Source organism: Lacerta agilis, chromosome 14 (genome assembly GCF_009819535.1).
Source record: "Lacerta agilis isolate rLacAgi1 chromosome 14, rLacAgi1.pri, whole genome shotgun sequence".
NCBI classification, from domain to species: Eukaryota; Metazoa; Chordata; class Lepidosauria; order Squamata; family Lacertidae; genus Lacerta; species Lacerta agilis.
The window spans coordinates 12,819,047-12,840,021 of record NC_046325.1 but is presented as its reverse complement, the minus strand read 5'-3'; the positions used below and the strand labels follow the sequence as shown (position 1 = coordinate 12,840,021).

Sequence of the window (20,975 nt, the reverse complement as noted above, 5' to 3'; positions counted from 1 at the left end):
TCCTATTTGGACCCTACAGCTGAGGTTCATGTGTGTAGGTGAGGGTGTGGTAAAAAGGTAAAGGGACCCCTCACCGTCAGGCCCAGTCATGTCCGACTCTGGGGTTGCGGCACTCATCTCGCTTTATTGGCCGAGGGAGCCGGCGTACAGCTTCCAGGTCATGTGGCCAGCATGACAAAGCCGCTTCTTGCGAACCAGAGCAGCACATGGAAACGCCGTTTACCTTCCTGCCTGGAGCGGTACCTATTTATCTACTTGCACTGGTGCTGGAGGAGACTCTTGAGAGTCCCATGGACTGCAAAAAGATCAAATTTATCCGTCCTTAAAGAAATCAGCCCTGAGTGCTCACTGGAAGGGCAGATCATGAAGTTGAGGCTCCAGTACTTTGGCCACCTCATGAGAAGAGAAGACTCCCTGGAAAAGACCCTGATGTTGGGAAAGATGGAGGGCACAAGGAGAAGGGGACGACAGAGGATGAGATGGTTGGACAGTGTTCTCGAAGCGACTGGCATGAGTTTGGCCAAACTGCGAGAGGCAGTGGAGGATAGGGGTGCCTGGCATGCTCTGGTCCATGGGGTCACGAAGAGTTGGACACGACTGAACGACTGAACAACAACAACAACAACTTTTGACGTGCTTTCGAACTGCTAGGTTGGCAGGAGCTGGGACCGAGCAGTGGGAGCTCACCCCATCATTCGAACCGCCAACCTTCTGATCAGCAAGCCCTAGACTCTGTGGTTTAACCCACAGCACCTCCTGGGTCCCTGGCTGTGTGTGTGGCTGGGTGTGGTATGGTGGCACAAAGTTTGCATTTCATTCATTGTGCAAGTTGTAGTGTGGTTGTTCCATTTAGAAAACCCACCAGACATCTATTAATGAATGTAAGCGTATATTGAAGACTGAAGCAATACTAATAGTAATAATAATAATAATAATAATAATAATAATAATAATAATAATAACAGGCTGTGTCCAATGCTAGTCAGAGTAGACCAACAGAAATTAAGGGACATAGACAACTTAGGTTCATTAATTTAAATGATGAGAAGTGACCTTCACTTGAGTGAACCAGCATGCCAAATATGAAGGTTGAACTGTGAATCTTCCATGGCAGCTCTCCATGGTGCTGAAGGTTGGTTTTTTACTTCAGTCCACTGCAGGTTCAAGTTTGTATTGGCTGATCAAATCCCCACCAATAATGTGTGTGCGCGTGAGTGCGTGTGCAAAAAACAGGGGCCTGTGGAAACCTATGTAGAAATGAGCGCATGACGCAATTAGTAACCCAGATCCAGAGCCTGGCTATGTTTATGACAAGCCAATGGGATCAAGTGTTCTGGTTATAATTATTGAATTATAGTGGTGCTGGTGACATGTATTCTGTTATTTGCCGATGTGATGTGTGCTGCATTTGCACATTTAAGCACTATCTAAATGAGAAAAATAGCAGATGTAGTGAAAGGAAGGCGCTTGCATAAAAGGGATTATCATAAAAGAATGATGGGGGGGGGGAAATGGGAGAGGCTGAAGGCAAGGGGTGATGTGGGGGAGAGTCATTAGTGTGGCTTCTTTGTTTCTTTCTCATCCACCCAGCTTCAACAATCCTCTGGCCACCTTTATCTCTCTGTCAAGGTCTCTCTCTCCACCATATACTTTTTGACAGCTGTATCTTCTGGAGTCCTACAACTGCCACATTACCATGTTTTATGTTTTTAGTGAATCCTGTAAATATATGCATTTAACGAGGATGGTCACCTGGAGGCAACAAAGTGGGATAGAAATGACTCTGGGTGCTCCATGGTGAGATCAGGGAGCTCTAAGGGAAGAGAGTGTATAATTTTGCCTCACCACGTAGTGTGAGCTTAAGTTGGGGAGATGACAGCAGATTGGAGTGCTACTGCTCACTTTAAACACAACAACAACAACAACAACAACAACAACAACAACAACAACAACAACAACAACTTTTTATTTCTTATACCCAATCCACCTGACTGGGTTGCCCCAGCCACTCTGGGCGGCTTCCAACAAAAATACAGGAAACAACCCAACAACAACAAGAACACCAAACATTAAAAGCTACACTCTTGCATACCTGGTTGGTAGGGACTGTTATCTTTGTTGTATTACTACATTTTGGAACTACTAGTACTTATTATGGTCCACATATATCAGTTGTTTTCATTTATACTATTGTTTTAAGAGGTTGTTTTATCCAAGTGTTTTGCACTTCTAGAAAATGTGGAGTAAATTTTTTTTTGTATTTTTCGATGATGTTTTTATAATCATGTAAATCATTCAGAGGTTTCTTTGAAATATAGAATGGTATATAAAATTATCTGCCTTCCTACCTAATTAACTACATACATACATACATACATACATAACAGTAAATGAGCCAGCTCTGTGTTGAGCTGTGTTGAAGGTTACTTAGTAAGCAGGGATTTGGGAAATTGCACTAAGTAACTAAGAAATTGCACAGCCATGTTCTAATAAACATTGAAGCTCAGTTTACGGATACAAATTTACAGGGATCTGCTCTCTATTATAACCGGTTGGGCCTTTCACCAGGCATAAATCACATTGGCCAAATGGATCTCCCTCAGGAAGACACTGCTGTGTCTGGGTTTTATATCCCTTGGTTATGTAGTATGATCAATCAGAGTATTATTTATACTGCACGCTTAGGAATATTCCTACAGCAACCCACCAAGTCTAGTTTTGATACTTTTCCAATTAGTATCAGGAAGGGCTGTGGGTCAGGGATAGAGCATAGGCTTTCCATACCAAAGATCCCAGGTCCAACTTTATGATTCTGTGATTCTATCTATTTAGGTATTACTTTTTTTTTTTTAACTACAAGCTGCTTCAGGCAATGTACATGACTCTCACCACCTTATCCAATGTGATAGGTTTATAGAAGAGAGAAAACACTCAGTGGCTGAGTGAGGCTTTAAAGCCAAGTCTCTCTCAATCAAAGTCCAGCACTCAAATGATTTTCTGATGTTTAGAGGAGCTGGATAAGTCGACCAAAATAAAATCTTGAACTGCTGACTGGTTCTTCAGTTCCATGTGTCTGATAGTGCTGACTTGTGCAGATGAATAAATTTATTGGGACTTAACCACAGGCCAAATTCATGAAGACAAACCACTATCCAACACTAACTCTCAGTAGGGATCTACCTGTGAGCTTCTTCAGTGCCTCTTTAACGTCTTTATTTCTCAAGGAATATATGACAGGGTTGAGCACAGGAGTTACCACTGAATAAAGGATAGCAATAACCTTGTTTTCTTCTTGGGATGAGGTTGAGGTAGGCCTGATGTATGTGTAGATGATGGTGGAAAAGTAGAAGCTGACAACAAGGAGGTGGGAAGAGCAAGTGGAGAAGGCTTTCTTCTTCCCTTCAGTAGATTGAATTCTAAAGATGGTTGCCAGAATCAACAAATATGATGTTAACGTCAGCAAACAGCTACCCATGGAGAAGACAGCATCAGCTACATAAGCCATGGTTTCATTGAGGCTGATGTCTGAGCAAGACAACATCAGCAAAGGAGGCAAGTCACAGAAGAAGTGGTTGATGACGTTGGAGTCGCAGAAGGAAAGGCGCAGCACAAGCCCTGTGTGAATGGCAGAATTGATCATCCCCGCCACCCACACTCCAGCCACCACCCCGATGTATACTTCCCTCCTCATGATGACTGTGTACTGCAAAGGATGGCAGATGGCGATGAAGCGATCAAAGGCCATAAAGGAAAGCAGCAATATCTCTGTTCCCAGAGCCCACAAGAAAAAGTAAACTTGGGCTATGCAGCCGGAAAATGAGATGGTCTTCCTGGAGGCCAAAGTATTCTGGAGCATCTTGGGAATTGTCACCGAGATACAAAACATGTTTGCTATGGACAAATGGATGAGCAGGAAATACATGGGGGTGTGGAGCTTGCGGCAAGTGCTTAAAGTGAAGATGAAGAGGAAGTTGGTTGACAAAGCAGTTGCATAGATTAAAGTGAACCCCCAAAATATGATTTTCTGATGTTCAGAGGAGCTGGATAAGCCGACCAAAATAAAATCTTGAACTGCTGACTGGTTCTTCAGTTCCATGTGTCTGATAGTGCTGACTTGTCCAGATGAATAAATTTATTGGGACTTAACCACAGGTCAAATTCATGAAGACAAATTCATAGAGGATGGACCGTGATCTGGAACCCCCATGTTCATAAACAGGACATTTTTCAGTATATTCACACATCTCCAGTGGGATCAGTAGGAAATAAGAAATAGGTCACACAAAATTACATGGCTGTCAACTGTTGCAAGGCAGTCAAAAGCTGCTGACAAAGACAAATAGAAGACTTTGAGGTGTGAATTTAGCAGTCTCTTGCAGCCTCCAGCCACTCCACATCCTCTACCCTGTTAGGCTGTAAATCGGGGATGGGGAACCTGTGGCTCTCCAGGTGTTGCTGGACTACAACTCCCATCATTGCTGATCATTGGCTACACTGGCTGGGAACGATGGGAGATGAAGTCCAACAGCACATGGAGGACCGCATATTTCCTGCCCCTTCCTGCCAAAAGTTCTGTGGAAACCTACACTCCAGACATGTCTCATAGTAAGTTGGTGAGGTGGGTGTCACATAAGTAACAGTCTAGGACAGGGTTTCCCAAACTTGGGTTTCCAGCTGTTTTTGGACTAAAGTTCCCATTATCCCTGACTAGCTAGTGATGGGTGGGAGTTGTAGTACATAAGCAGCTGGAGACCCAAGAAATTATCTTATCTTATCTTATCTTATCTTATCTTATCTTATCTTATCTTATCTTATCTTATCTTATCTTATCTTATCTATCTTATCTTATGGAAACCCTGGTTTAGGACCACTATTGATCCACAGCTGATTCTGAGCTCTGGCCAAGGCTATCAACTTATTTTATAGCATGTCAACAGTATCTGGTCTTTGACACCTACTTCCTCTTACTTATGAGTAAAAACACATGCCAGCTTGAATTACATATGCTGATCATGTAGACAAAGCATTACCCCTAATAATAAAGAAAACATCCACACCAGAATCTCCTGCTCTAAGTTTAAAATTAGCTCACCTGGACGCAGCAGCAGGATTCAAACGCTCCATATACCTGAAGATGTGAGGCAAAATGAAACTCATCTCATTGATGATGATCCCCACCCCATTCTGCTAAGCCAGAGAAGAATGGAAGAATCAAGTGGAGAAACCAACAGCAAACATAAATAGTGAGTGAATGGTTCAAGTGCAGTGTTGGTGCCATAGGGACAAAACCCTCAGAGGCAGTAAAATTAGGAATAGTCTAAGGATGTAAGGCTGCCATTGTGGATAATTAGGATCATTGCTTCTGATTGCCTGGGAACCTATGGGCCCAAGGAGGATGGTGTGGGTTATTATTTATTTATTTAGTATTACATGTATATCCAAAATTTCCTCCGAGGAGCACAAATGTGGCACATGTGGTTATCTACCTTCTCTATTTTATCCTCACAACAACCCTGTAAGGTAGGTTTTGCTGCAAGATAGTGGCCCAAAGTCACCCAGTGAGCTGCATGGCTGCATGGGGATTTGAACCCTGGCCAAAGTAAGGGCATAGAGAATCCATTCACAATGTCCAACTGCAAATTCCATATGGTAGATATGTAGTTCTAAAGAGTATAATCCTCTGAGAACTTCAGCTTTTTCTGTACAGTCATATTTATATAATCCACTGCTTTCTCCCAAGTATTTGTTCAGTCGTTCAGTCATGTCCGACTCTTTGTGAACCCATGGAACAGAGCACGCCAGGCACGCCTATAGGGACCCCTGACCGTTAGGTCCAGTTGCGGATGACTCTGGGGTTGCGGTGATCATCTTGCTTTATTGGCCGAGGGAGCCAGTGTACAGCTTCCAGGTCATGTGGCCAGCATGACTAATCCGCTTCTGGCGAACCATTTACGTTCCCGCCGGAGTGGTACCTATTTATCTACTTGCACTTGACGTGCTTTCAAACTGCTAGGTTGGCTGGAGCTGGGACTGTGCAACAGGACCTCACCCCGTTGCGGAGATTCGAACCACCGACAAAGTATAGGACATTGCAAAAACGTGTTTTAAAGAAGCATTATCTTTATTACATCTCAAACAAAATGCTGTTTTAGTTAATACAAATCAAATATTATTTCCTGTTGAACAAGTCATCATTTAAGGTGCAATGACACCCCTGTAATAGAAGTTTAAACATTGTCCAGTTGTTTAGGCAATATAGGAGCCTCCTTTATTTCATTTATATATTAATATCTGCATATCAAATTGATTTTTGTGTGTGTATGTATGTGTGTGTGTGTGTGTGTGTGTATGTATGTATGTATTTTTGTATGTGTATGCGCGCACACACACACACACACACACAGAGAGAGAGAGAGAGAGAGAAAGGGTTTCTAAAAAAAGTGTCTCAGAAACTGAAAATGCTGCTGGCCAAAACAAAGTTGCTAACAAATGTTGAAGCTGTAGATGTTACTATTTGCTTACATCCAATAGCTGATATTTATCTCATAACACACAGCATGCTAAAAATTCATCTTCATCATCTATTGATTGGTCCAAAGTCAACATACCCACTTCCATCCAATTTATGCATATCACCATCTTTTTCTGATTTTTAAAAGTTGGGTTTCTCATAGGAAAAGGGGTCAAATTTATTATTATTAGGCATTGCATTCTATATTTTTTTAACTGATATTATTGTTTCCATATATTATTATTAACAAAATGGTCTCAACATAAAGTGTGGTGATTAGTGTCTTGTACTATGAGCTAGGAAAACTGAGTTCAAATGCCCATTCAACTATGAGTCAAATACCATCTCTCAGTCTATCCCACCATGAACTCATTGGATGGGATGCAAGAAGGGAAATAAAAAGAAATTTAACATCTCCTTGCCAAAACATAAAGTCCCTGGCTAATGCCATCTTTCACCTTCTTCAGCTATGGTCCTCCTTCTTCCTTACTAACCTCTCTTTACTGTTCATCTCAGGCCTAAGTATAATGATGTAGATTTTAGGGAGGAAGATGCAACCCAATAAGCCAGCAGTAGAGGCCAAGATGGAGAAGATCTCCACAGCCACCATGTATTTCCCTTTGGTGCTCAGATAAGTGGGGACAAAGGACAGCCAAACACTGCAGAAGACCAGCATGCTGAAGGTAATCAGCTTGGCTTCATTGAAAGTTTCAGGCAACTTCCTGGCAAAGAAAGCCACAGAGAAGCTGACAATGGCCAAAAGACCCATGTAGCCCAGAATCAGGTGGAACATGATGTCTGAGCCTTCATTGCACTGCACTATGATTTGCCCATCCTGGGAGTGCAGGTCAAACTCTGGGAATGGGGGAGAGGATGCCAGCCACCCAAGACAGATGCCAGCTTGAATGAGAGAGCAGAAGGTGATCAGGGATCCTGCCAGCCTCTTCCCAAGCCATTTCCTCAGGCTGTTCCCAGGCTTGGTCACCATGAATGCCAAAACCACCGTGAGGGTTTTGGCTAACACACAAGCAACAGCGATGGAGAAGACGAGGCCAAAGACGGTTTGCCTCAAGACACAGGTCACCTTTGTAGGCCTGCCAATGAATAAGAAGGAGCAGAGAAAGCAGAGAAGCAGAGAAGAGAGCAAGGTGCAGGTGATGCCCCAGTTGTTGGCTTTGACAATGGGAGTGTTCCAGTGCAGAGCGAAGGTCCCCATCACAACAAGTGTGACCAGGGAAAGCAGGAGAGCCGAGGAAGCCAGAATTGCCCCCAAGGGCTCCTCATAGGATAGGTAGCTTATTTTTTTCGGAATACATTGGTCCTGAAAGGCATTTGGGTGGTGATCATCTGGGCACTTCTCACACTGATCTGCATCTGAAAGTGAGAAGCATGCGTTTAGCATTTCTTGAAGCAACAATTATTAATATTATTGATACCGTATATTATGCTGTACACGAAACATATTACTGATCTGATGAACCAAAGCCTATTTTTTCAACCAAGTGATGGTTCCTCTCTGAGCATTTCAGCTGTACTAATCAATCCATTATATTTATTTGTCAGGGTTAGAGTATACTGATTGATTTCAGTCTTTCCCCCTTAAACATATCTATCTCTTCATCCATCCCCATGTCTTTGTATTTCAAGGCTTGAGCCCAAGTGTTTTCATTTTACACTTTCCGTAATTTAGTTTGGGAGTGGATGAAACAGCCATGTAGCCTGTCATTTGCTCACTGGGAAAATCTATACTTGACAAGAAATAACTGTTCCTAAGGACTGAAACAGTTTGGATACAATAGAGAAAATTGTTCACTAGTTGTTGATCACAGAAGATGAAAATTTGTTCGCAGCAGGTTCAATGCTAGTTGTATGCCAGAAAGTAAGCAGACATAATAAGACTAAGACATGTATTTCGATGTTGGAGAGGAAGATGGGAATTCCAGTTGACTCAGGTTTCTTCACTTACCCTTCTGGACTGAAACCCTCCCTTTAGGGCACGGAACACAGTCATAGCAACAGATTTGCTTTCCCTGCTGGGCAAACATACTCTGTCCAGGGTGGCAGCTCTCAACACAGGTGGAAATGGGTAGCATCTAATGGTAATGACAAGGAAATGATTTTCAATGGAATAAATCTTATTGTCATCTATGTCCATTTAGAAGCAGAAAGGTCACAGTATTGAAATTAAAGGATGGCTGTCAAGCATTTGCTCCCTGGGCAAGCATCAGGCCCCCTGATAAAGATGCTTTGTGCTGTCACCTAACCATTTGGCCATCGCAGCACATTTTTGAATGGCGAAGAGAACCTAGTGCCAACCTTCTCCTTCTGGATGGATTAATTCCTCATAACCGAATGCTGATTCCCTCCTGGAGGGAGAGAAGAGCTGAAATAAGGAGCCAGCAGCAGATGCTTCTTCTCCTTCTTACCAAATGTACTTGAACTTGCAGATTAAAATATATAATGCAGGTACGTGTTACTTACATTACTAATACACCTTACACATATTTTTATCTTAGATAAATACTGTTACAGACTGACAGCAGCACAACAGAACAATCCCGCTGCTGTAATTGTTTAGACTGTTCATAACTGCCATAGCTGTAGAAATTGACATAACTATTCCCTCTTAAAATGTGTGGGGTATTTTGTGGGGGGCTATTGCGTTTTTAAATTTTCTTATGTATTATGTATGTATCCGTTAGGTATTTTGTGGTTTTATATCTTTATTCTGTGAAATGCCCAGAGACATCCAGTTATATGGCAGTATATAAACTCATTCATTAATTTAATCCATCAATCAATTACCTCAGGCATATGACAGCACGGAGTTCTATAGCCTTTTGAGCACAAGCCCTTTCCTTAGCCTTTTTGGATGCTTCCACCCCACACATTATGGCCAAGCCTGCAGGGAGTTTGGCCTCACCACCAGCCTAATGGAGACCAACATCCTGGGACAGGATATCACCGGCACTCCATCCATCAATATGAGTGACCACACACTTCAGGTGGTAGATGATTTCCTTTCTACCTGGGCTCTGCATGGTGGGACGGAGTCTCAAACAAAGATTACTGCCAACAAAACATTTTGGAGCACAACACTTGCCAATTCCTGACCCAGAAATACCTTGTTCCTTAACCCTGAGCTCCAAATTTGAACAAAGTAACCAAAATAGTATTTCATCAGTGAGTACCAGAGCTTGCCTCCTCACACTTCTCCTTTGTAGCCATCTCTGCTTTCCTGGATCTCCTGATCTTCCCATAAAAGATAATGATGATAATGGATGATGATTAAAACAAAACAAAACAAAAAAAGTCCCACCCACCTGCTTGAACTTGGGATTCCATGCAATGGCACCTCCATCCACTGAGAACTCTTTTCCTGGGGGGGCCTGAGGGTCCATCCTCCCCACTCGGACTCTCTGGAAGGACGCATTGGGAAATGTGACCAAGTTGAGAAGATCATAGCCACCTGCGTGCTGCCCCTTCTCTTCAAAAGAGATTTCTTCACCTGCACTGTTGTTGAAGTGGATGTTTTTCAGAAAGGAGTGGAGCTAGATTGCAGGAGGGGAAAAAACCATGATCCTTGGAAGCTAATACGCTCTCTATCTCCCGTTTGCAAAGTGCACCTTTGGATTCTTACTACAATTTATAATATACATTATACTGGGTACTTCCCCCCAAAATCCCCCCATTAACATGTGAAACTGCCATGTGCTGACTCCAATCATTTGTCTCAGTAGCCCAGAACTTTTTACTCCCAATTGTCACAGTGCTATATGGCATACACCTGAGGTTTCAACCCAGTTCTGATACCAGAGGACAATCCTGCCCCTTGTTCAGCCCCACGTAGGAGAATCCTGGGATGGATTCATTTAACAAGCTTTGAATGTGCAGTTTCCAAAGCATGTGGCTCTTAACTGAGATAAAGTCCCTCCCAATGACAGAACTCAACAGGGAAAATCCCCAAGGCCTCTCCTCCATTGCAGGGTTCAGTGTGAAACATATGAAGCAGTAGTAATAACACCTGTGCTTGTAACATTGAGGAAAGTCGTTGACAGTACCTGCCAGGGATTAACTTTTGGCTGCTTCCGTCTCTCGCCCAGTACTTTCTGTTTGGCTCTTGTTGAATACATGCTATGGAGAGCATGTGCTACAGCATGGACGGCATTGTAGATGGTGTAGCTCTGGCTGGACATTTCCATTTCAAACACAGGTCTAGTGAGTTTTTCCAGCTTCTCCTCCCCAGTGCAGGGTTCCTGAGTTTTGCCAATTAGATTGTGATCTGGAAATGAACAGAGGAATGCAGTGGCCCAGAATTCCTGGATGAAATAAAGATTTGGCTGCCATGGATTTATGGTCTCTAGAAAGTCCTGAAACCCTGGAACTGGATTTGAATGGAGTGTAAATGACAAGGTGCCATTGAAGGATATGGAAGGGAATGTGTCTCCATCCAGCACTGCAGTGAAATCCCATTGAGCTGTTGTAATCCACACCCTCTCCAGAGGGTATGTATAGTAAACCTCATAGGAAATTAAAATCAGTCTCAAACCCTCTAGAGACTGACTGTCTCCGTAGACAAGAATCACATTCATTTGCCTCTGTGTGAGAGCAAATATGATTGGTCTCAAATTTTGTTGAAGTAGCTCATGACTTAACCATTTTGTCACTAGTGGGATCACCAGTGTCCAGGAAATGCACAGATTATTTTGGAAAAGCCTTGGTCTTAGAGTACGAAGGAAGGTTTCTCCACTGTCATCATCTGAAACAAGGAGGCCAATCCAGTTCCACCCAAACTTCCTGAGTAGCCAAACAATGCCATCATACTGAGCTTCTTCATTGGGGACCATTTGGAAGAAGGAAGGGAAGCGCCTTTGGTCTCCCAGCACTGGATCCAAGGAGCCATAGCTGAGCTAAAGGGAAAGGCATTATATTTTTAAGAATCCAAAGATCATCTATTTGTTCAAAGAAACAATACTTCTGAATTGTGGTGGTTCTGGGAGACGTTTCTAAGCAGGAGGCTGGGTGCTCCCATCATCACATGCTTTGTGGCATGCTAAGGTTTTGAAGCATGAGATGTTTGAGTATTAGTATTATGGGTTTATATGTCCCCCCCTGCAGAAATCCCAACCCTTCTTGAGATGGCAATGTAGGCAACGCATAGCTAGGAGACTTTAACATAGTCTTATATCCATACAATGTCTAATTTAGGACCCTAGTGTAGAAAACCTAATGTAATTGTATTGAAAACTGAACTGGATGCTCTTTTGGGGATTTCCTGTTTATGTCTGCGTTTGTGGCTGTATCTATGCGTGGCCAAGTCAAGTGAGGAAGAAGAGTCCGACAAAGGAGAGGGAGGAGAGACAGATTCTGACTCTGAATTTGGCAAAATAAAAAATAAAATAATTCCTTCCAGTAGCACCTTAGAGACCAACTAAGTTTGTTATTGGTATGAGAAGTAGCTGAAGAAGTGTGCATGCACACGAAAGCTCATACAAATAACAGATTTAGTTGGTCTCTAAGGTGCTACTGGAAGGAATTATTTTTATTTGTTATTTTGTTTCGACTAGGGCAGTCCAACACTGCTACCCACGTATAATCTGAGTTTGGCAGTCTTCAGGAAGGAGCAGGCCCAGTCCCTCTTCTCCAACAAAAGTTCACAGACATAGAGCAGGCACAGGCAGTTCGCAAGAATGGGGAGTTTAAGATTGTGGTGGTGGTGGTGGTGGTGGGTTACTAGGCAACCATAATCAGATAGACAGAGGTCTGACAGTCCTTTCTTTGGAAAGCGTAGATTCCCCCCCTCCCCCCGCTACTCTGAAGAGCTGAAAAGGTCAGACTGGAATGGAAGTGTACAAGGGGAAAGGCTTTTAGTTCACATTTTTCCTGTTGTGATTAACTGAATAAATTAATCCAACCATAAAAACTGTCTGTGACTTGTTAATTCTGATCGGGGCTTGGATGGCTGCCTGGAAATCATTACACTATGTATCTACACACATACCTGTGGCATCTTGTAGGTGCTTAATATAATGGCCATCTGAAGGGAGTTTTGGGAGGTGAGCCCTCCAATGACAGCAATTAATTTTTCTTCCCCATTACAGTGGTAATTGGGGGGATTTCGTTGTCCCATGAAAAGAAGAGCAAGAGTGTTCCCACAAGTTCGCGAAGGATTAAAAGCATTCTCATAAAATGTTGATCCCAGCGTGATGTTGGATAAGAATCTGCCATTCTTGTTGACCTCTTGCATTGCAAAGATGAAGGCAAGAACATGCTGGTAGTTTTTCGGGATCATACTGCAATGACACAGAAATGACTGCAATACTGGCAGAGAGAAACAGCTGTGTTTCAATTTACATTTTGACTTGTGAATCTATGTACCTTGAACGTTGCAACCCATAGGACAGGAACATTTTATTCCAAATAATGAAACTACAAGAATCTCCTAATAGAATTTGATTAGATGTATGTGAATGGTGGATTCCAAGAGATCCCATGTTGTACTGTGGATGAATTTGTGGATTTGGATTTGGGATCCTCTGGACCATAAGTTCTTAACATGCCAAGTTCAGTCAGGCTCTAATTCTGTCCCCATTTAACTACGTTCAAAACCACAAATACAATGGAATATAATACTGAGTGAAGCTGATTGTATGTTCCCAACAATCCCTATGCCTCTTTCTTATATACAGTGTCCATGCCTACTTCTCATTTAGTTTCTTTGACCACCACCTTCCTTCCATTTCTGAAACATTAAGTATTCATGGGAATGTATTCTTAATTGAGCCCGGAGAAGAACTGAACATTACACAAAGGTGGTCTAACCTGTGGGCCAAAAGGCCTTTTTTTTTTTTTTTAGCAGCCTTTATATTTGAGCCTAAATAAGGGAGAAAGATGAGAGAGAGATGGAGTGGGATGTTCTTTCACATTCTCTCCCTTTCTTTCTTTACTGCCTTTCCCCCGCACTGCCTTTTGCATGGTTGGTCTTTTAAATTTCTCCTTTGATGCAAGCCCAAGCCATTAGCAACGGACAAGAGCGCATTGTTTCTGGGAAACGCAAGGTCTGTGTCACCCAGGCTCAGACTTGTCCTAGTGGAAGATGATGAATCATTTGTGGAAAACAGCTTAGCACTGCCCTCCTGCCAGATGGAAAGTGCTACCTGTAGCCCTGATGCAGTTGCATGCTTTATATATATATAAAATGAAATTTAGAAACAAAACCTTCCTCTTTTTTTTTTTATTCAACTGGATTTGCTTCCCCAGTAATCACACACAGGATTACAAGTTGTGATCACAAAAGCTTCCACTGGAAATTGTTTTCTTCCATGAAAACTTGTGTTAATGAAAATTGTTCTTGATCCCAAGTATTGGTGAAGAAACATCCCACATTCCATTGGCCTTGATGGAACTCTCTTTCATGCGGATCTGTTTTAAGCTGTTTAACACAGTGGCAGTAGTGATGTATGGAAGTGAGACCTGGACCATAAAGAAGGCTGATCGCTGAAGAATTGATGCTTTTGAATTATGGTGCTAGAGGAGACTCTTGGGAGTCCCATGGACTGCAAGAAGATCAAACCTATCCATACTTAAGAAAATCATCCCTAAGTGCTCCCTGGAAGGAAAAATCCTGAAGCTGAGTCTCCAGTACTTTGGCCACCTCATGAGAAGAGAAGACTCCCTGGAAAAGACCCTGATGTTGGGAAAGATTGAGGCCACAAGGAGAAGGGGATGACAGAGGACGAGATGGTGGGACAGTGTTCTCGAAGCTACCAACATGAGTCTGACCAAACTGCGGGAGGCATTGAAGACAAGAGTGCCTGGTGTGCTCTGGTCCATGGGGTCACAAAGTGATGGACAGGACTAAACGATTAAACAACAACAACACCACTCTGGTGCAAAGGAATTTGATTAGTCCCATGTGGCACTGAAGACTGATAATGGCTTTATTTCTGCTAACTCAAGTGGTGGGACCTAAGTCTGAATGTATCCTAGAAGGATTACAGGAGAAGCAAAGACAGAAGCTAATGCAGTTGTTTATTTCATAAACTCAGGAATGATCAGTGGGCCCAGTAGATGATTCCCAATAAATACGTAACTACTTACTAGGCAGAAAATGAAGGGGAATGGGGGTCCTCTGTTAATTTCTGCATTCTGAAGTTTGCTTGTGTAACGGATACAAATTCACCAATGATCATGTCTGCCGGAAGACCATATGAAGTTGTTTGAATTGTTGGTCTCAATCTGCATGAGGAGGAGGAGGACAAACTCTTGCTAGAAGAACAATGCAGCAGCAACAGCAGGAAAAGCAGGTGGAGCGCAAAAAAGTCTTGGGTTGAACTGCAGCTGGAGGCCATCATGTTTACATTTAATTACGAACAGCATTTCAGTCTTGGCTAAAGTTATAGGGAATCTTGGCTGCAGGGTGGCATGCACCAGCCTCAAATCCACCTCCCTAACTGTATTCATGTAGGTTGATAGGACAGACACCTATATAGACTACAACACAGCATCATCACATTTGGAAAGGGCTGTTTATGTGGCTGTTATTGTGCCTGGCGTCTGATTTCCCCTGGGATATTTGGTAGTAGTGATTCTGATCAATAATTATAAAAATTACAGGGTGGGGGATCTGTTTTGCTCAAGTCCTCAAGTCTCAGAATAAGGAAAGTGCTATGTCAGTGTGATCCCACTATAGCCTTTGCGAAGCAGTGCCTCTCACGTATGATATATCCTTCTGAACTGATACAATTTGAGACTTGTGCAGGTTAAAGAAAGAGGCTTGTAGATGTACATATCCCTTCTTCTGTTCCAGACCATCAGCCCTTCTCTCCCATTGCTGTCAATCATGCTCCATGGTGTATCAAGGGGATGTTTCTCCCATGCAATGTAGGCTTTTAAAAACTTTATCCTTTATGTATCTAATCTGAGCTCTGCTAGTGAGCAGGAGCCATCTACTCTAAGCCATATGGTTAAGCTCTCCCTCATAACAGCATCCCAGGTAACCCTGTCATTCCTCTAACTCCATCAGATGCTGTCCCACATGAGATTCTTGTCTCCCCCCCCCCCACAAGCCTAAAGCTAGTTTAAAGATAGAGAGCCAGTGTGGTGTAGTGGTTAAGAGTGGTAGACTCGTAATCTGGGGAACCGGGTTCGCGTCTCCACTCCTCCACATGCAGCTGCTGGGTGACCTTGGGCTAGTCACACTTCTCTGAAGTCTCTTAGCCCCACTCACCTCACAGAGTGTTTGTTGTGGGGGAGGAAGGGAAAGGAGATTGTTAGCCGCTTTGAGACTCCTTCGGGTAGTGATAAAGCGGGATAGCAAATCCAAACTCTTCATTGGGTCCCCCGATAGTATTGGATCGCAACTCCCATCACCTTTATTCACTGCCCATGCTTACTAGGGATGAAGGGTGTTGCATTCCAACAACTTCAGGAGACAGCATAGTGAAGAAAAGATCTATTCCATGGATACTACTGCCCTGGGACCTTTGACCTATTTACATTTCATGAGTTTGAGGAGGTAGTCTGTAGGCTGAGACACTTCTCCTTCCCAATTCCTAGGTCCAGCAAGAGTTAAAATTGAAGCAAGGATTCATATTTTTTGAATGGCCAAATTAGGTAATGAGCCATTAAGGAAACAAAGGGAGTGGCTCTGTTTGAGACAGCAAAGGTGTGGGCCTCCCTCTCTCAGCTCTAGGGTAGTTAGAAAGACAAACACAGAGTTGGGAGTTATGTGACCTAGAGACTGGAAGCAAAGTTGCATACTGGGAAGCCAGAGAGGCAGAGTGGTGCTTGATTTCTGTTTGAATCCAAGGGTGCAGCTATGAGAGAAACAAGGCCTTCTGATGCTCTGAACCCTTCCAGGTTGTATATGTGTGTAAAAATAGCACAGTTTCTGCTGTAACTCATTCCAAAGGAAATAGAAAATTTTCTATTTTGTTTCGACTATGGCAGACCAACACGGCTACTCATTCCAAAGGAAACACACCTGAATCCCTAGAATCTCACAGTGCTGGGAGATTGGGGTGGTGTGCAGCTCGCTGAGATGACCGGGAACCCTCATGACCAGAGGGACGACGCGGTGGAAGAAGAATGGAAGAAATTTAAATTGTATTAAAAAAATTATTGTATGATTGACAATTAGATATAATTTGGAAGAAAAGGTAAAACTGTAGATGTAGAGTTTGGTTAAGTGTATATGCTGTATGAGAGAATGAGTTATGATATTAGTTAAGATTAATGATTTTTTATAGTAAAATAAGATTTTTTAAGATGGTAAGAAATTACTAAAGGTGATTGACAAGGAACGCAGGAAGTGGAGATGAGAGGAAATCAAGATACAATGTAAAGGATAGAAATGAGTGATGGTAATAAGTTTTTTGTTTTTATTGTAGGTTTGTTTTTCTTTTTTATGTTTGTATTGATTTGTATTTGTTTGTTTTATGGTTATATTGTTTTGTATTTGTGTGCTTTTATGGATTGTTGTTTTATAAAATTTAATATATATATTTAAAAAAAGAAAAAAGAAAAGGCCCACTTTTGTGTTACCACTCTCTGGAGCTATTGTGAAGGAGGCACACAAAAAGGGCCTCGGATGATAATCACAGGGTCTGGATTGGATCCAGGAAGAAGAGGAGGTCCTTGAGGTTCTGCATTCCTGAGCCATTTTAGGCTTTACAGGTCAAAACCAGCACTCTGAATGGCGCCTGGATTTATTCCAGCCTCAGTATATTTATGGTGAATATTTGTTTAAAGCTGGATGAGGACAGTTGCTAATGAAACCAGATTTTAATGTGCTTGGAGCAATCCCTGTTGTTCCAACTCTGCAAATAGGGAGAGTAAGAATTTCTCTTGCAAACCTCCCCCTCTAACATACCAGAGAGCTCATAAGAGCAGAGAACAAGGGTCCAAACTGAACTATAAATCTTGGCTGTTCTGCCAGGCCTTCCTTGCTTCACCATTCTGCTCTCCTCTTCATTGTGTCCTATCTTGGTGTGATTCAGGCCTCAGCTGTCTGCTATGCCACCACCAACGATGCCGTATCTCCTCAGTTTGTGGCCACCACGTACTTGGCTGCGACCACCACTGCATTACGGGAAGTGGCTGCCGGAACCATACACACTTCACTTGCCACCTCCTCCAACCACTGGCAGAGGAAGAGGAGTGTGGGGGGAGCACACTGCCCCCAAAGCATGATCCCGTGGGGTGCCATCGTGGCTGTAGCCACACCCATGCTTGATGCCATGCCCCCACAAATAACCCAGAGATGCATTTTAAATAAAAGCACACATTCTACTCATGTAAAAACACGCTGATTCCCGGACTGTCCGCTTGCAGGATTTAGAAGGCAATTGGACTGGATCTGGGCCCCAGGCCTTAGTTTGTCTACCCATGTCCCAGGCCCTTGGAAACTAGTGTTCAAATCCCCATTCAGCCATGGGTCAGATGCCATCGCTCAATCTAAGATTTTTCACACAGTTTTTGAGAAGACAATAGCGAGAGAGTGAGAGTCCTTGGATGGCACAGAAGAATATATAAAAAATGGAAATAACATCTCCTTGCCACAACATAAGGTCCCTGACTAACAGCATCTCTTTCACCTTCTCAACTATGGTCCTCCTTCTTCCTTGGCTGTTCTGCCAGGCCTTCTTTGCTTCACCATTCCACTCTCCTTCCCCCTCCTCATTGTGTCCTATCTTGGTGTGATTCAGGCCTCAGCTGTCTGCTATGCCACCATGAATGATGCCGTATCTTCTCAGTTTGTGGCCAACATGTACTTGGTTGTGACCACCACTGCATTACGGGAAGTGGCTGCCTTAACCATAAACACTTCACTTGCCACCTCCTCCAACCACTGGCAGAGGAAGAGGAGTGGGGGGGAGCGCACTGCCCCCAGAAGCATGATCCTGTGGGGTGCCATCATGGCTGTAGCCCCGCCCATGCTTGACGCCATGCCCCCACAAATAATTCTACTCATGGAAAAACACGCTGATTCCCGGACCATCCGCTTGCCGGATTTAGAAGGCGATAAGGCCGCATCCGGGCACCAGGCCTTAGTTTGCCTACCCATGTCCTAGGCCCTGGGAAACTAGGCTTCAAATCCCCATTCAGCCATGGGTCAGATGCCACCTCTCAATCTAAGCTTCTTCACAAAGTTGTTGAGAAAACAATAGCAAGAGAGGGAGAGTTATGTTCTCCTTGGATGGCATAGAAGAGGGAATATAAAAATAAAGGAAATAACTTCTCATTGTGACAACATAAGGGCCCTGACTAACAGCATCTCTTTCACCTTCTCAACTATGGTCCTCCTTCTTCCTTACTAATCTCTCTTTGCTGTTCATCTCAGGCCTAAGTATAATGATGAAGATTTTGGGGAGGAAGATGCAACCCAATAATCCAGCAGTAGAGGCCAAGATGGAGAAGATCTCCACAGCCACCATGTATTTCCCTTTGGTGCTCAGGTAAGTGGGGACAAAGGACAGCCAAACACTGCAGAAGACCAGCATGCTGAAGGTAATCAGCTTGGCTTCATTGAAAGTGTCAGGCAACTTCCTGGCAAAGAAAGCCACAGAGAAGCTGACAATGGCCAAAAGACCCATGTAGCCCAGAATCAGGTGGAACATGATGTCTGAGCCTTCATTGCACTGCACTATGATTTGCCCATCCTGGGAGTGCAGGTCAAACTCTGGGAATGGGGGAGAGGATGCCAGCCACCCAAGACAGATGCCAGCTTGAATGAGAGAGCAGAAGGTGATCAGGGATCCTGCCAGCCTCTTCCCAAGCCATTTCCTCAGGCTGTTGCCAGGCTTGGTCACCATGAATGCCAAAACCACAGTCAGGGTTTTGGCTAACACAGAAGCAACAGCGATGGAGAAGACGAGGCCAAAGACGGTTTGCCTCAGGACACAGGTCACCTTTGTAGGCCTGCCAATGAATAAGAAGGAGCAGAGAAAGCAGAGAAGCAGAGAAGAGAGCAAGGTGCAGGTGATGCCCCAGTTGTTGGCTTTGACAATGGGAGTGTTCCTGTGCAGAGCGAAGGTCCCCATCATAACAACTGTGACCAGGGAAAGCAGGAGAGCCAAGGAAGCCAGAATTGCCCCCAAGGGCTCTTCACAGGATAGGTAGCTGATTGTTTTTGGAATACATTGGTCTTGAAAGGCATTTGGGTAGTGATCATCTGGGCACTTCTCACACTGATCTGCATCTGAAAGTGAGAAGCATGCTTTTAGCATTTCTTGAGGGCACAATTATTATTATATTGGTACTTTCTAATATGCAGTATTAGAAGACAGGAGTGCCTGGCATGCTCTGGTCCATGGGGTCACAATGAGTTGGACACGACTGAATGACTAAACAACAACAAATATGCAGTACACGGAACTTATTACTGAGTTAATGAACCAAAGTCTACTTTCTCAACAGAGCGATGGTTCCTCTCTGAGCATCTCAGCTGTACTAATCAATCCTTTTATATGTATTTGTCGTGATTGGAGTATACTGATTGATTTCAGTCTTTCCCCCTTAAACATATCTATCTCTGCATCCATCCCCATCTCTTTGCATTTCAAGGCTTGCAGCCCAAGTGTTTCTTTTTTACACTTCCGTAAATGAGTTTGGGAGTGGATGTAACAGCCATGTAGCTTGTCATTTGCTCATGGGAAGCAATAATTATTAATATTATTGATACCGTCTATTATGCTGTATACGAAACATATTACTGAGCTGATGAACCAAACCCTAAATTTTCAACTAAGTGATGGTTCCTCTCTGAGCACCTCAGCTGTACTAATCAATCTATTCACATTTATTTGTCAGGGTTAGAGTATATGGATTGATTTCCGTCTTTCCCCCTTAAACATGTCTATCTCTGTATCCAGCCTTTGCATTTCAAGGCTTGCAGCCCAAGTGTTTCTATTTTACACTATCCGTAATGGAGCTTGGACGTGGATGAAACAACCTATACATTTGCTCATCGCAATTTTTTATGAATAACTGTTCCTGAGGATTGAGACTGAGTGGATACAATAGAGAAAATAATTCACTATTTGTTAATAACTGAAGATGAAGATTTGTTGGTTGCAGGTTCAATGCTGACAAAAGGGAATCTACGGAGTGCAATCCTAACCATTTCTACACAGATGTATGTCATGTTGATTTCAATTGTGCTTACTCCCATGTGGACGTAATTTCACACAATACTGTATACTCTTGACTGGCTGTCCAAAGGGGAGGGGAGATTAAAGAAGAATATGTATCAGTAACATAAACACATGTGCTGGGCATCCATGACAGAAAATAAGCAGACATAATAAGACTAAGACATGATTGTCTATATTGGAGAGGAAGATGGGAATTCCAGTTGACTTGGGTTTCTTCACTTACCCTTCTGGACTGAAATCCTCCCTTTAGGGCACTGAACACAGTCATAGCAACAGATTTGCTTTCCCTGCTGGGCAAACATGCTCTG

The 20,975-nt window shown here is 43.2% G+C and overlaps 3 protein-coding genes across 3 annotated transcripts; all 3 read right to left on the bottom strand.

The window, feature by feature from the left end:
- Positions 1 to 3,148: 3,148 nt before the first annotated feature.
- On the bottom strand, positions 3,149 to 4,096 carry LOC117057502 (olfactory receptor 13G1-like). The gene has a single exon (XM_033168351.1). The coding sequence runs from the start codon at positions 4,094 to 4,096 to the stop codon at positions 3,149 to 3,151; it is 948 nt and encodes a 315-aa protein (XP_033024242.1).
- A 2,878-nt stretch (positions 4,097 to 6,974) lies between these two features.
- Positions 6,975 to 8,556, bottom strand: LOC117057501 (vomeronasal type-2 receptor 26-like). The gene is made up of 2 exons (XM_033168349.1): positions 8,478 to 8,556; positions 6,975 to 7,885 (listed from the first exon to the last, which is right to left on the bottom strand). Exons 1-2 carry the CDS (start codon positions 8,554 to 8,556, stop codon positions 6,975 to 6,977), a joined length of 990 nt encoding a protein of 329 aa, XP_033024240.1.
- Positions 8,557 to 18,801: 10,245 nt separating this feature from the next.
- LOC117059334 (vomeronasal type-2 receptor 26-like) lies at positions 18,802 to 20,975 on the bottom strand. Its single transcript, XM_033170975.1, has 2 exons — positions 20,891 to 20,975; positions 18,802 to 19,712 (listed from the first exon to the last, which is right to left on the bottom strand). Exons 1-2 carry the CDS (start codon positions 20,967 to 20,969, stop codon positions 18,802 to 18,804), a joined length of 990 nt encoding a protein of 329 aa, XP_033026866.1. The 5' UTR covers positions 20,970 to 20,975.